The sequence below is a fragment of the Pleurodeles waltl genome, chromosome 4_2, assembly GCF_031143425.1.
Source record: "Pleurodeles waltl isolate 20211129_DDA chromosome 4_2, aPleWal1.hap1.20221129, whole genome shotgun sequence".
NCBI lineage: Eukaryota > Metazoa > Chordata > Amphibia > Caudata > Salamandridae > Pleurodeles > Pleurodeles waltl.
This window is the reverse complement of record NC_090443.1, coordinates 865118856-865135436: the sequence shown is the minus strand read 5'-3', so window position 1 is coordinate 865135436 and position 16581 is coordinate 865118856. Positions and strand designations below refer to the sequence as shown.

General features: G+C 46.1%; 1 protein-coding gene across 1 annotated transcript in view; it reads right to left on the bottom strand.

Annotated features, from left to right (window-relative positions):
• Positions 1 to 372: 372 nt before the first annotated feature.
• Positions 373 to 16581, bottom strand: part of FAM151A (family with sequence similarity 151 member A) — a 179724-nt gene continuing 163515 nt past the window's right edge. Inside the window, exon 8 of the mRNA XM_069232621.1 lies at positions 373 to 1462. Within this exon, the coding sequence (XP_069088722.1) occupies positions 804 to 1462 (659 nt within the window). The 3' untranslated portion in view covers positions 373 to 803. The remainder of the gene's footprint in view (positions 1463 to 16581) is intronic.

The following is a 16581-nucleotide window of genomic DNA, read 5'->3' as shown; positions in this document are numbered from 1 at the left end:
GAAATAAATTGGAAATAGATCTCCTTAAAGAACACTACCACTGCACAAGATAACCTGCCTTACTGTACACGAGCTGGACTTGTACCCCGTGCTCCTTTCCTCTGGCTAATGCTCCATTGCTTCCTGGCTAGCTTTGTGCTATAGAAGTGCCTTCTACACGTACATACACACATACATGCTCAGCCTTTCCCAGAAATGATAAAGTGACCCAGACTATTGAGCTGAACAGTCTCCTGTTCTCTATTGTTTCTTAGGGTGAAGTTAAAAGCATCCACGCCCCCCAGTAAAGTCTGATGCTTGATGCCATAAAGGCCAACATATAAAACTGGCACCTTTCCTTAGAAGAAAAAGAAGGCTTCTGCCACCACCAAATTAATTAAAATAATAATAAAAAGGTTTTATTCCACATTTAAGTGAGATACATTTATGACTGGTGTTCGACCAAATACAATAGATGTAATTATGTAATGATAAAAAACACACAATTTATTCAAATCAAACGTAGCTCTCTGCACGTATTCTAAGTTAAAGAACTAGTCTAAGAGTCAAGTGCTACCAAAAAGAAAAAGGAAGTGTCGTTATGGAGATGTGGAGTTTGCAAAACTTTAGCACAAATTTGACTAGAACATCATTTGTGTGTAAAATTGTCAAGGAGACAAAAATCAATACGCTACAAACCCTAGTAAAATCATTGAGCTGCATCACACAATCCATGCAGCAAATCATTAGTCTGTCATTTAGTAGATGCACAATTTAGAACTGGCTTTTGAAAGGTGCCTGATGGCGTATTTACACCTTTTGTCTTAGGAGCTGTAGACAGACATCATGAACTCATTTCTATAGTCCCTCGGCAGTTTGTAGTAGACACTTGTTTCAGTGTGAGATCTGATGTCCACGAGTCCGGAATATCCATCCTTGAATTCCCCTTGGGTAGGATTGTGCTCCACAGTGATGGTGTAAGATGGTGAAACCTCCAGCAGCTTAGTAGCAGGCTTCCACGCTTTGCTCAACGCAACAGCTTGTAGTTGGAATGATACATCCTGCCAGAGGCCATCAACAAGTCTCAACATATCTTCAATGAGGGACTCAGTGTAGCCATTGTTTAGTACTTCTCTTGGCCAACCTGGGGCTATTGTAACATAAGGGAAGTCTGTGATAATGGTGTCAATGAACTGTCTGCCGTCGATGTATCCTTCACTGCGAAAGCTTCCGTAAGAGACATCCATGCTGACCCAGACAGGGTTCAGTAGTAAGTCACTTCTGTACAACCCGCTCAGGAGTCTGAGTGTCGGAGTAAGTGCTGCTTTTGTTTTGATCTTTAGGAAGACACCCCAGACGCTGGAGCTGGTGTAGAGCAAATCAAGGCAGCTTTCCAATGCCATTGTGGATGAGTTGGACAGGTATGCCAGTGGATTACCATCTTTGTGCACGTCAACATCCAATGCAATCATACCATTTTGGTCTGCAAAAAAAAATGAAAGCTTTCAGCATAGTCATTGAATTTCTCTGTATTGTTTAGAAACTGAATGTTCTAGGTTTCAGTTGCAGGGCTAAGCCTATCTTTGGCAGTCTAAGTATGTTACGGTATTTCTCCCTCATTGAGTATGCAGCATTGTACAAAATGTTCATGCCACCCAAACTGTTATACTTGCTTCAAAACTGGCATTCAGGGTTCCTAAATACGTCTTCTACTTTGCACTCTACCATGGGACAGGGGCTCTCCTCGAACCCCCTGAGAACCTAATGTAGGCCTGCTTATGCTGGAGGCATAGCACTACTGGACATGCATTACCATTTTTGGGGGCCACGTGCAAACATGAACAACTGTGTTATCCACTCAGTTGGAACCCTAATTTCATCTTGACAGGCACGCAATTGGTGACAAGGGATATCCCGGCGCCATACTTGGGAACGTGTTTGGGCTGGGTCTGCAGATCCCATTAAATTGGTGATAAGAGCATGAAAAATGGCCACCACCAGCCCTGAATTGGGCAACACTCTGACTCAGGATAATTATAGAGCTAGTGATTACTTAATCTTAAACATTTGTTTGGACAGCATAAGAATGTCGGTCACTATCACTATTGATTAGTCGTTAACTGCACTCCTTTTTCCAAAATTGTACTGAACGTTAAACCAAATGAACCACTTTTATGGGTGTACAGTCTTTGTGTGTGCTCTGCCCCGAACACACAAAGTAAACTCAAAATAATTGTGGGTAGCTAACAGGCTGTCCAGTCCCGGGACTCACTAGCACCAAGGTGAGCCCACAGGCTTTTAATCATTAATTAAATCAATAAACAAATCTTCATAAAACCACAATAGATGTGTTGAAGTTCTTTAATTTCAGTCCTTTAATTGTTGATTAAATACATCAATCTTCTTTGAATACAATCAATAAATTCTATCGTCAAATCCACTGGAAATTCATGTATATCAGAAAGTAAATCGCTCCAACAAAAACCCAGTGCATTTCGGGAATAGAACCCTTCATCAGGTTAACTGTAATTACATTTTCAAATATGGTGTCATTAACGGATAATGGGAACCCCAACTAAGTACACCAAAAGCATAGACATAAACCAAAGTGAAGCCAATCATGCCCCAAAGTTAACAGGTAAGTCGTGCTTGTGACAACGTGTTAACTGCAAGAAAACACGAGATCTACAATCCAGTGCACATCCTTTCCTAGTCATATGGTTTGTAAATCTGGCTCGATGTGAACAAGAGCTAACAGAAAAAAAGAAGCTAATCACAAGTGATAACACGTAAACATGTAAACTGTAAAAATAAAATATTGACTATTAAAGGAGTGAAATTGAAGAACTTTGACACATCTCTTGTGGTTTTATAAATATTTGTTCATTGATTTAATGATTAAAATCCTGCTAGCGCACTATCAGGATCACCAAACTATGGGGGTCATTATGACCCCGGCGATCAGCGTTAATGTGGTGGTAGTACCAGCAACAGGCTGGGGGTACTTACTGCCACATTATGACATTGGTGGGTTGGCTGAAGCCAACTCGCCAATGTACCATTCCGACTGCCATGGCGGCTGCCATTGTGCTGCTGGCGGTATTATGTCCCTGCCTACCGCCATGGTTTTCGTGGCGTTTGTGGCGTCCTTCCCTGTCACTGATAGGAGGCCCCCATACCTCTCCAAACGCCCCCAGCCCCCTTACATCCACACCCCCCATGCACACACACACGCACGCAGACGCACACTCATTCACACATACATACATGCATGGATGCATTCATCCATTCACGCACGCATGCGCACACACATCAAAACATACACGCAGACACGCATTCCGAGTTCCATCCATACATGCACTCACACTTCCATATGTGCACGCACTCACACACATTCATACACGCACGCAATCAACAACAAACACACGCATTCATGCACACACTCACACATACATGTACACACCCCCACACAAACACACAACACCCCCCACTCCCCTCCCCTGTCGTGGTATTTACAACAGTGACAAGCTCTGAAACAGTTTCTTGACTGCAGAATTGATATTCAATAATTCTCTCCCACTGAAAATAGATAATTGACAGAACCACTCATAAAGAAAGCAGCATTCCTGAACTACATAAATGTTGTCACACATTTCTTGAACACACTGGACCTCCTAAAAACTAGTCTGGAGTCTAGCCTTGGCTGTTTCAATACTTTAAAGTTTCAGACTGGCACTACTAAAAATCTCTCATGGTGTCAACTACAAATGTATATAGTTCCTCAATTAGAAGGGCATAATGATGATCTGTGTTTAAGAAGCTGCGGCCGTAATGCAACCTTTCTTCATACTGCCTGACACTGCCTTGATGTTCAGATCTTTCTGTCGATATTGGGTACCAATTGTCTGCAGTTCTAGTGACCCCCTTGTATTTCTGAGTTAAATTAATGATTTAGGGCATTTGGGATGATTGAGAACTTTATGAATCTCTAGTAACGTAATTGTTACCAATTCAATTAACATTAGAGCTCATAATAAAGTTGAAACCTTCAAAGGGCACTAGTTAAAACAGTATTGTGAACGCATGAATATAAATCTGACAAGGGTGCAAATATAGGATTTTTTGCTTTTGACCCTTGTTGGACTTTGCCCTCTCTGGAGGGTCAAGCTCAAACATTTTGCCTTCACCCCTTCTATTTAGCTGAATTCGTTTTTTGTTGACCTTTACCACTGCTTCAGTCACAAAGTGTTGTGCTCGCTCCTTTAAACATTGCACCTGATTGGCATATGTAATTTACTTATAAGTCCCTAGTAAAGTGGTATCCCATATACCCAGAGCTGGTAAATTAAATGCTACTAGTGGGCCTGCAGCACTTATTGTGTCACCCACGTAAGTAGCCCCTTAAGACATCCATTGCAATCTGTGCATGCAGTTTTCAACTGCCATCTCAACCTGGCAAAATAAACCTTTTGACAGGCCTAAACCTTCACTTTTAATACCTTTGTTACCCCTAGGGTAGGTCCTAAACGGCTTGTAGAGCAGGGTGCATTGTAAATAAAAAGTCCAACATGTATTTTTAAGTTTTACATATCCTGGTAGTGAAAAACTGCCAAATTTGTTTTTCTTTATTGCGAAGCCTACATCTACCATAGGATAACATTGAGTTACATTATTACATATAATAAGTGGTATCTTTTGTGTGGAAGCAGGAGCAAAGTCATGTTTGGTGTCTGAGGAATTGTATTTTAAAACTTTGTTTTATGGTAAAGTAGATTTTCAGTCACAATTCTGAAAATGCCACTTTTTTAAAGTTAGCATTTTCTAGTCCTAACTATTTAGTGCCTGCAGCCTGTTTCATGGGCCACATGGTTAGATGTACTTAGCAGTTAGCCTTTGTGTATTCCTGCCCTACAGGATCACTATAGAGGCCAAGGGTGTTCGCAGGTTGGGCCGTCCTAACTTGATGACAGGGGCAGAACTGTCACCAGTCACACTTGCACTTCAAAGACAGTTACTCTGCTTACACACCAAAAACTTTAAACTAGCCTATTGTGACTGCAGACAGACTGTATCCAGGGCAGGGAGGCAGGAAATATCAAACACCTCTGTGGGAGGAAAACTCCAGAAGCTAGTCCCATTTCAAAGATAGCACCAGGAATAAAAGTAGAACCCTCAGACCCACTCTTCAGCTCACATGGACCTGTGGAAGACTCAGAAGAAAGACTGCTCTACTGCCCTGCTGCTGGAAAGACTTCACTGCTGAAGAAGGAATACCCTGGTGCCGGAGGAAGGAAGACTAGACCTGTTCCCTGAACCCAGAACCACAGAATGACTCCAAGAGCTAGATGACTTGCCTCCTGTTCTAAGCTACAGAGACATAACAAGCTACAGAGATCTGCCATGCACCTGCCCAGCTGCCCAGACTCATCTGAACTTGCCTGTGTCTTGCTGCTGGCCTCTGCTGGAGTGAGTCTTTATCCTCAAGAGGTGACTCCCAGGACCTAAACTCTTGTCTGGCATCAGGGTGTACTCCACCTGACTCAACAGTGGGTTTGCTTGGAACCAACACAGTGTGACACAACTCAATGCAAGACCTTGCATTGCAGCCCTTGCAGCTCCTCATCTGAACTGACACAGCATAACTTGACTCCTTGCCCCAAACAAGGACTACATTTATAATTCTCAGTGGGACTAACAGGGTCCTGTATCCTGCCCAATCTCATTCGGCTTGAATCTGTGACCTTGTCTCTGTCTGGCGCGACCAGATAACCATAGTTAGCGTTTTGTGCTTTTAGGCACTATACTTACCCTAAAACTTTGAAATTCCAGTCTTTTTGTTGTCAAATAATGTATTAAATTCTACTTGTTTGTTTCTTGCCTTGCGTTCTTACTTTATTTCTGTTTATGTCTACATAAATATGTTACACAGTTGCCTCTAAGTTAAGCCTGACTGGTTTTGTGCCAAGCTACCAGAGGGTTAAGCACAGGTTAGTTTAGTGACTGTTTGTGGTTCACCCCAAAAAGGATTCTGACTGATGCTTGAGAAGGGCTCACACTCCTCTCAACCAAAAACCCAATTCCTGACTGTACGAAGCTGGCCTGGTGTGTGGTGAGCACCTATGGTATTATCACCTTATACCAGGTCCTGGTACTACTAGTGAGTGTAGACAGTAACTAGGAAGCCAGGGTTCTCTAGAGGTAGCTGAGGATGAGCAGCCAAGACTTATATAGGAGACATGCAAAGCTTATGCAATACCACAAGACTCACACAGCCCCAACACACATGAAAGAACCACACAGTGCTACAAAAATGAAGGTACTTTAATATGGTAACACAAATACTAGAATACTGACTAGGCAATCCCCCAACTGGAGGTAAGTAAACACACTATTATGTATACATTAGCAATTAGTAAATAGCATAGAAAGCAATAGGCATTGGTAAAAGCAATTGCAAATAGGGAGGGCCCTAGGGGAGGGTCACACCATATACTAAAACAGTGGAATGTGAAAGGCAGCCCCCCCCACCCAAGGAAGTGGAATTGGAAGAGGGGAGCTGGAGGAACTAGGAACCCCAAGAGGTGAGTACCAGAGTGACCCCCAGCAACCAGGAGAGCAGAGATAAGTACCTGGCTTTCCCCCAAACCAACCAAGACTGGAATAACCCAAAGGTGGATCCTGACAGAAAAGGACCTGCAAAGGAAGGGAACCAAGTCAATTCGAGATGGAGTGTCCTGTTGTGGCAGGAGCCACTACCCACCCTTCTGTGGATGCAGGACCAGGCCAACGGTGGATGAAGAATGTCAGCAGTACAACACAGGAGCTGAACAGGAGTCCCAGAAGTTATACAAGTAATGTCCCATGGTGGTGGTCGAGATGCAGTTGGTTAGTGGTGCTGGAAAACCACCAACAAGCCTTGGCAAATGCAAGAGACGGCGAAGAAGCTTTGCAAGGCTGAAGAGGACCAGAAAAGTCCAGGGGACTCGACCCAAGGAGGGGAGTCCAAGGTGAGCCTCAGCAGCTGGGAGAGTCACAAGAGGAAGAGGAAGCCCCTACAGGAAACCCACGGGCAGCAGTCACAAGAGTCGCATTGAGGCCCACTCTTCACACCTGAAGAGGATTCCCATGTTGTGGGGGCAGTAGGCAAGAGTCTGTGCTTTGCAGGAAGGAGTGCTGGGGGCTGGGGCTACATTGAGCCTGAAGATCCCTTGGAGAAGGAACAAACAAGCTTTCGGTAGCTGCAAGAGTCGCTGTGCACAGGGTTACTGTCCTGCAAGAGAGGTAAGGGCGTACAGTCTCCCAAGTGGGACAGCTGGTAGAGGGGACCAAGGGGACAACTCCAGACCACCAGCTGTGATGTAGGATCCAAGCAGCTCCGGAGGAGAGAAGATCCAGGCAGCCGGTCGCCATTGCAGTTGGTGCCTGCGGATGTAGGGGAGTGACTCCTTCACTCCAAAGGAGATTCCTTCTTACTTCTTGTACAGGCTAAAGACTTGTCGCCCTCAGCGGATGCACAGCTGGTAAAATGTTGCGACTGCTGGAAGGAGCCAGAGAAACAATGTTGCAGAGCGGACATGTCACTGAAGTTGCAGATTGTCAGTTTGTGGAGTGTCTAGTTGCAGTCTCAGTGGTCAGAAGATGAAGTAAATGATGCAGAGGAGTTCTGCTGGAGTCTTGCACGTCGAATCTGAGGACCCACCCAAGAGGGAGACCCTAAATAGCCCAGGAAGGGAGATTGGTCACTTAGCAAGGTGACCAGCTATCAGGATTGGGCTATGATGTCACCTACCTGACCTGGCCAATCATATGTGCCCAGAGGCCTCTGCCCACCTTGGATTCAAAATGGTAGAATCAAGTGGCCACTTGGAGGAGCTCTGGGCACCACCCCTAGGGTGGTGATGGACAGAGGAGTGGTCACTCCCCTTTCCTTTGTCCAGTTTCGCACCAGAGATGGGATCGGGGGTCCCTGGACTGGTGCAAACCAGTTTATGCAAGGAGGGCACCAAATGTGCCCTTCAAAGCATACAGAGGGCTTGAGGAGGCTACCCTTACCAAGCCATGCCAGACCTATTTCCAAGGAAGAGGGTGTTACCTCCCTCTCTTGCATGAAATCATTTGTTCTGCCTTTCTCTGCCTGAGCTGGTCAAGCAGCAGGAGGGCAGAAACCTGTCTGAGGGGTGGCAGCAGCACTGGCTGCCCGGAAAAACCCAGAAAACTGGTAGGAGCAATACTGGGGGTCCTCTAAGAAGCCCCTAGATTGCAATGAATCATACAGCCAATACTGGTAACAGTATTGGGGCATGATTCCAACATTTTTGATACCAAACAAGCCCAGGTTCGGAACTACCATTATGTAGCTGGACACTGTGGCCCTCATTCTGACCTTGGCGGTCGGCGGAGAGGCGGCGGTCGGACCGCGAACAGACCGGCGGTCCAAAAAATGGCATTCTGACCGCGGCGGTCACCGCCGCGATCGACCGCCACTTCCCCACTCCGACCGCCACGGCGATCATGACCGACGGGCTGGAGTTTGCGCACTCCGGCCCGGCGGTCGCCCCAAGACCGCCACCCGTATCATGACCCTGCTTACCGCCGCGGTTTCTGGCGGTCGGGAACCGCCATGCGAACCATGGCGGTAGGCACTATCGGGGCCCGGGAATTCCTTCCCTGGCACTGATAGGGGTCCCCACTGCCCCCCCGAGTCCTCCCCCCACCCCCTCCACCCCCCTGCCACCCCCCAGAGGTGGTACGAACCCCCTCCCCACCCCCACCCCGAAATGCACATACACGCACCCCGACATGCACGCACCCCAACATGCACATCTGCACACCCCCATGCACGCACACATCACACAACACCCCCCCACCCCCTCCCCTCACGGACGATCAACTTACCTTGTGCGTTGGTCCTCCGGGAGGCGACGGGAGCCATAGGGACGTGACCGCCGACAGCACACCGCCAACAGAAGACCGCCACACAGAAATGTGGGTCGTAATTCTGGGGGCGGTGTTCTGCTGGCGTGGCGGTGGAGGTTGACCAGTCTCCACTTTCACGCCGACCGCCAGTCTGGCTGCCGGCGGTTTCCCGGCGGAACGCTCCCAGCGGTCGGAATGCGCACAGCGGCATACCGCCGCGGTCGGCGGTCTTCACCGCGGCGGTAACTCGGCGGTCTTGCGAAAAGACCGCCGAGGTCAGAATGAGGGCCTGTGTGTCCAGTCCACTGGTAAAATGGCTTTCCAGCACTTACGAAGTCCAGTGTAATGGAGCTGGAGTTCGTAGGGGCACCTCTTGCACCTCTGCTCATGCAGGAGTGCCCCCACACACAGATACCTGCACCCTGACCTCTGGTCTAGGCGGGTCTACCTTAGGGGTCACTTACAGTGACCTGAAGCAGTGACCTGTAGTGAAAGGTGCATGCACCTTTTTACGCAGGCTGCAATGGCAGGCCTGCAGACACATTTTCCATGGGCGTCCCATGGGTGGCATAATACCTGCTGCAGTCCATGGGGAACTCTTGGTGCCCCAGTTGAGTACCTAAGTACCATATACTAATGACTCATATGGGCGTACCAGTATGCCAAATGAGGGGTGTGCAAAGTCCTAAGCAACCAATTTTAGAGGGAGAGAGCACAATCACTGGGCTCCTGGTTAGCAGGATCCTAGTGAAAACAGTCAAAACACGCTGACAGCAGTCAAAAAGTGGGGGTAACGATGCCAAAAAGAGGGCCCTTTCCTACAGCCACAACCCCTTTTTTGAGGTCTACTTTATATAGTGAGTTTGTTTTTTCTTTAGAAAAATACAATTTGCTAAGTAAGATGTTCAAGTACACTCTGACCTCTAACGTTTTTTTTTTATAACCAATCGTTGTCAAAGAAATCGTTTCAAACAAAAAAAATTGAATAACTATATGTGATTAAAAAACAAGTGAGGGACCCGAGATGGCACAGAGGCCAAGGTAGTATCTTCAAGCTGTGCTCTGTTTTAGCATACAGCCATTGATATAAATTAACCTTCTTTGTAACACAAATCATTCTGGGATAATATTCTGTGTAATGGGGCTTGAGTGCCTTTCAACTTACCAATGACCACTACATGTTTTGTGTCTTTGAATTCTACTCTCTTGCTGCTGTCACTCTAGAAGTATTATAAGGCTTGTGGTGCGCAGATTTACATGTCTACAGTGCATTCTGCTTGCACCATATACCCAGGATACATTCTTGGCTGTTCACCAGAGTTTGTACAAGAAGTCCAGTAAAATGAGTTCAGTAATTAGGCTCCACTGGAACAAGAGAGAATGATGCCTTGGATGTATTAATGAAATTTGGGTCACTGAGACCCGTCCCTGTGGTGATGTTCCCTCCTATACAGTTATGGGCAGTGGCATAACATAAGCCCCAGCAGCCCCAGGGCACCCCTTCAGCAAAAGTGGTAGGTGCTGGGCCAGGGAAGGGGGGTCCTCCATGTTCTTTGCAGAGTGGGCGTCCTAACGTTTCATTACACAACTGGTTATGAGGTGCCCCCATAATCTTTATTTAACACTTAATACTCGCTTCAAAATAAATACTCATGTATTTTCCTGTAGAATCAACATTTTCTTCATCTCGTTTTTAACTTTGTATCATAATGGTGGAAAGCCTTTTAGTGGGCAACGTGATATGCCTGCACCCTTTCTATACTTTTTCTACGATCTTCTTGCCAGGATCACTTGTCCTTTGGCCATGCTGCAATCCAGAGTAATTTAAAGATCTTTTTAGATGAGATTTCTTTCTCAGCCTGTTTTGGAATGCTTTTCAGCCCTAAATTGTTACCAATTTGTTGGATCTAAAACCCATTCTGCAGGTCATTTTCTTGACACCACTTTTTGCAGTCACTCTCGGATCCAAGTTGCTAACTTTGCTTCCCCTTTCTCTCAGTTTGAGGTTTTGTTTGTTTGCACATAGGGTGAGGACTGTGGCACTATTCCTGTGTTCAAGCTCTAGTGTGACAGCAAGCTCCACCTAATAGCAGAACCGGAAACTGAATGCATTGCATTTCAAAATACCGTGCCGTGGATGTAAGTCACATGTGGCCAAATCCCCTTACCCTGCATGGGAGTGCTCCCTGAAATGTTCCCTTCTTTACACTCATCATTATTTATTTATCAGTTTTGTATAGTGAATCTGCATCTCAAGGATTAATAGGGTGCTTCACAAATAACATAATGGAACTTCACATGAAGTTAAACTACATCATATATGAACACTGTTGAGCAGAAAAACTGTTATAAAGTAGACACCATTGGCCAAATTTATCAAGGTGTTGAGTTGCCCTTGACCCATGCAAGGTAATGCAGGGTGACTCAAAACCTAGAATGAGACTTGGTAAAATCTGGCTTGGCAAAACCTGGAGTAACACAAGGCAGCGTAAGTCACTGCCTTTCATTACTCTGCCATGGGGAGGCTTTCCATGGGTGGAGCATGGGCGTTACTATGCATCCACCCATGGATTTTGGCACATTCCCAGATTTACCAAGACAGGTAAACCTGGGAATGTGTCAATTCTATGCCGTCCCAGTGGGTGTACAACCAGGAGAAATATATTTATGTCTCCCTGTTGTTCCCTCTTTCTAATCATGAGGCATTCTGCAGCACACTTAGAAAGAGGTAAATGCCTCTAAGGATTATTTTTGTGAAGGAAGGTGTCCCTTCCTTCTTAACATCAATCCTGCCTACAATACAGGCCTCCTTGCACGATGGCACAAGGGTGCCTGCAATGATGCAAGGCAGCACATTGTATGCCAGCGCAAGGAGAGGACAGAAATGCACCCTATAATGTTAAATATGGCAGATTACTGTTTTCTTCCCTTCAGACAGCGCAGCAAGGTGACATGGTGTCTGTAAGCCCACATGATCAAAAAGTTTTCAATCACTCACCCCCTGTCACAGATCTGGGTTGAATCCATCTGTATTTTGTTTGCGACGTCACCCCAGTTTGGACCCCTCCATATGCAAATCAGTCTTGACCCTGCTCTCTATGGGAACAGTGCATCCCTAACTGCCAGGCAAGGTCCTTCCTGGACTGGAAACAAGCATCCTGGGACCGGTTTTGGGGTATCACCCATCATCAGCCAGGCTAGCTTCAATCCAGTGGTACAGCGAGCAAGGGACCCACGTCTGGGCATTAGGGTGCACATAGCAACACCACAAAATAAATTGATGAACAGAGTGTTGAAATTTTTCAAACACTCACCCTTAGTCACAAATCTGGGTTTAATCATTGTTATTTTGCTTGCCGCATCACCCCAGTGTGGACCCAGCCATATGTAAATCAGTCTTGACCTTGCTCCCCATGGGAACAGTCCACTCGGAACTGCCTTTTTTTTTTTCATAAAAGCAAAACTTTCTTACCGGACAGGTGTTCTTACCAGACTGCACGGACAAAGCTCAGGGCAAAAGACACCAGGGGTTTGGGGCGGAAGGGGTTGGTTATGAGAATATGACCAGTGCTAAGTCAGTACGTCTACTATCATGTAGTGGAACAAAGGAAGAACAAACACTCATTTATTTCTTTGACCCAAAAGTAGTGGGTCGGGACAGATGCTTATGAACCATGCCATATGTTTTGGTCTTCATCAGTGGGGAACCAAAGATGTGAGGGAGCACATTATTCAACAATACTTACCTTCCTTCATTGTCACCTACAACTGAAACTTGCTAAATTGTCATGAACTGTTTGAAACATCAGTAGGAACATTATTAATGGCGGGAAAGAGTTGTGAAAAGTGGAAGTGGAAGTGGCAGCGTATGTGATATTAAAAGCGGATACAGCTATCTACCGTTTATATTTCCATAGTATATTTCTGGATCCGAGGTTGTAATGGCTGTACTTGGCCTCCACCTACAAGGTGTCCCAAGTAAACCACTGTACCTTGCCCTCTCTGACATTTGGATGTCTTGATAGAGAGGCCTGCTGCTTGTAGGGCCTGCAAAATCTTCTTGAGGTGGACCAGGTGATCCTGCCAGTTGGAGCTAAAGGCATCAATATCTTCTAGACTAAAGGACTCCAAGCCAGCAACGACTTGATTCACCAACCTTTGGAAGGTGGCAGGGGCATTCTTTAGGCCAAAGGGCATAAAAGTAAATTGATAATGCCCATCAGGTGTTGAGAATGCTGTCTCTTCTTTTGCTCCAGGTGCCATTTTGATTTGCCAGAAGCCTGCTGTCAAGTCAAAGGTACTTAAAAATTTGGCTGCACCTAATTTGTCAATTCATTCATCTGCCCTCGGTATGGGGTGAGCATCTGTCTTGGTGACAGAGCTGAGCCCTCTGTAGTCCACACAAAACCTCATCTCTCTCTTTCCATCCTTGGTGTGAGGTTTGGGGACCAAGACCACTGGGCTAGCCCAGGGACTGTCAGAGTGCTCTATCACTCCCAATTCCAGCATCTTGTGGACTTCCACCTTGATGCTTTCCTTGACTTGGTCAGACTGTCTGAATATTTTATTCTTGACAGGTAAACTGTTTCCTGTGTCCACCTCATGGGTACACAAGTGTGTCTGACCAGGGGTCAAAGAAAAGAGCTCAGCAAACTGCTGTAGGACTTGCCTGCAGTCAGGTTGCTGTTGGGCAGAGAGGGTGTTTGAGTAGACAACTCCATCTACTGAGCCATCTTTAGGGTCAGTTGAGAGGAGGTCAGGGAGAGGTTCTCTCTCTGCTTCCTGATCCTCATCAGTAACCATCAACATGGTTATGTCTGCCCTGTCATTGTAGAGTTGTAGAGTTTAAGGTGGTTAACATGGATCACCCTCTTGGGTGTCCTTCTAGTGCCCAGGTCAACTAAGTAAGTGACCTGACCCTTTTTTTCTAGCACTGGGTAAGGGCCACTCCATATGTCCTGGAGTGCCCTTGGAGCCACAGGCTCCAGAACCCAGACTTTCTGCCCTGGCTGAAATTCAACCATTGCAGCCTTTTGGTCATACCACAACTTCTGGAGTTGTTGGCTGGCCTCAAGGTTTTTGCTTGCCTTTTCCATGTACTCTGCCATCCTGGAGCAGAGGCCTAGTACATAGTCCACTACATCTTGTTTAGGCTCACAGAGCGGTATTTCCCAGCCTTCTTTTACAAGTGCCAGTGGTCCCCTTACAGGATGGCCAAACAGGAGCTCAAAGGGGGAAACCCCTACTCCCTTCTGCAGCACCTCTCTGAAAAGTAGACATGGCAAGAGGACATCCCATCTCCTTTTGAGGTTTTCAGGGAGCCCCATGATCATGCCCTTCAATGTCTTGTTGTAACTTTCCACAAGACCATTGGCTTGTGGATGGTATGGTGTGGTGGGTTTGTAAGTTATCCCACACTCATTCCACATATGTTTTAGGTAAGCCGACATGACGTTGGTACCTCTGGCAGAAACCACCTCCTTAGGAAATCCCACTCTGGTAAAGATACCTATGAGTGCTTTGGCTACCTCAGGGACAGTAGTGGGCCTAAGGGGAATTGTCTGCATGGGTCCTGAGCTCTAGCCCATGCTGAGGACTCCAGATCATTCCCTAGCAAACACTCTACTGGAATTGCAGAGGAGACTACCACCTGTTTCAGGCCAGTGACCCCCCCCCCATTCTAAAGTCACCATTGCCATGGGATGGACTTTAGTTTCATTGTCAGCATTGGTGACTGGTTATCTCTGTCCAGCCAGATACTGTCCTGGGGAAACCAGTTTGTCTGTCACCATGGTGACACCAGCACCTGTATTCCTCAGGGCTTCTACCTTATTCCCATTTATCAAGAGCTTCTGCCTGTATTTGTGTACGTTAGGCGGCCAGGCAGCAAGTGTGGCTAAATCCACCCCACCCTCTGAGACTAAAGTAGCTTCAGTGTGAACCCTGATTTGCTCTGGGCACACTGTTGATCCCACCTGGAGACTGGCTATTCCAGTGCTAACTGGAGTAGTAGTTGTGGGACTTTTCTTGGGACAGGCCTTGTCTCCAGTTTGGTGTCCATGCTGTCTAAAGTTGTGACACCAGGCCTTCTTGGGATCAAAGTTTTTACCCTTATACCCATTTGTGGACTGTGAAGAGGCTCGGGTTCACCCCCCGAGCAGGTTTTTGGGGCCCCTGTGAAGACTCTTTGTTTTTGTCCTTGGATGTCTCACCACCCTTTCCCTGGGGAGGCTTTGTGACCCCTTTCTTTTGGTCACGCCCTGTGGAAGTCTTGGTCACCCTTGTCTTGACCCAGTGGTCTGCCTTCTTTCCCAATTCTTGGGGAGAAATTGGACCTATGTCTAACAGATGTTGATGTTGATGCAGATGTTGATGCAGTTTGTCATTGAAGCAATTACTTAACAGATGTTCTTTCATAAATACATTATACATCCCATCATAATCACTTACACCGTAGCCAGTTATCCAACCATCTAGTGTTTTGATTGAGAAGTCAACAAAATCAACCAAGGTCTGGCTCGAGGTTTTGTGAGCCCCCCTGAATCTAATCCTATACTCCTCAGTTGAGAATCCAAAGCCCTCAATCAGGGTAGCCTTCATGAGGTCATAGGATTCTGCATCCTTACCAGAGAGTGTGAGGAGTCTATCCCTACACTTTCCAGTGAACATTTACCAAAGGAGAGCTCCCCATTGAGATCTGCTTACTTTTCTGGTTGCACAAGCCCTCTCAAAAGCTGTGAACCATTTAATGATGTCATCACCTTCTTCATATTTAGTTACAATCCCTTTGGGGATTTTTAGGATGTCAGTATTCTCTCTGACCCTATTTAAGTTGCTGCCACCATTTAGGGGTGGTAAACTCATTTCTTTTCTTTCCCTTTCTATAGCTAGTAGCTGTTTCTCCAAAGCTAATCTCTTAGCCATCCTTGCTAGAAGGATGCCCTCTCCATTGAGGCTGCTCTCAATCCTTACAGAGGTACTGGACTCCCCTGTGGAAGAACCAGGCTCTCTGACTATGATTTGTTGGGACAGGGTTCTAGGAGCCCTGTCCTCACTAATTAGGATAGGAGGGGTGAGTTAATCCTCCTGTTCACTAATTTCCCAATCTGAGGAAGGGTCCTCCATCTCAGAGGGATGCTCCATTGTAAACTCTGCCAAGAGCTCCTGGAGCTTTACCTTGGTAGGGTTGGATCCAGTCTTTATCTTTTTGATCTTACAGAGAGACCTTAGCTCTGACATCCCTAGATGCAGGTAAGGGGTGAGGTTGAGTTCTATCACCATCTCATCTGCGTGACTCATTATGACTCTAAAAGTTGGGATTACTTTTTAAGAAACTAAAAACGACTTCTAGAACTTAAATCCTAACTTTTACAAACTTTTAAACTTAAAAAGAATTGCTAACAGGGACTTACACAAGGCCCGTGCAGGACTTTTAAAAATGTAGACAAATAGTCAAAAATTCAAAAATCAGTTTCTAATGACAATTTTTGGAATTTTATTGTGTGATCAGGTATTGGCTGAGTAGTCCAGGAAATGCAAACTCTTAGGCCCCACTGCTGATCCACCAGTTTAGGAAGTTGGCTCTGTATATATACTATCTCAAAGTGAGAGCTAGCGTGCACAGAGTCCAAGGGTTCCCCTTAGTGTGGTCGAGCAGTAGGCTTACCAGAGGGTAGAGTTAAGCAT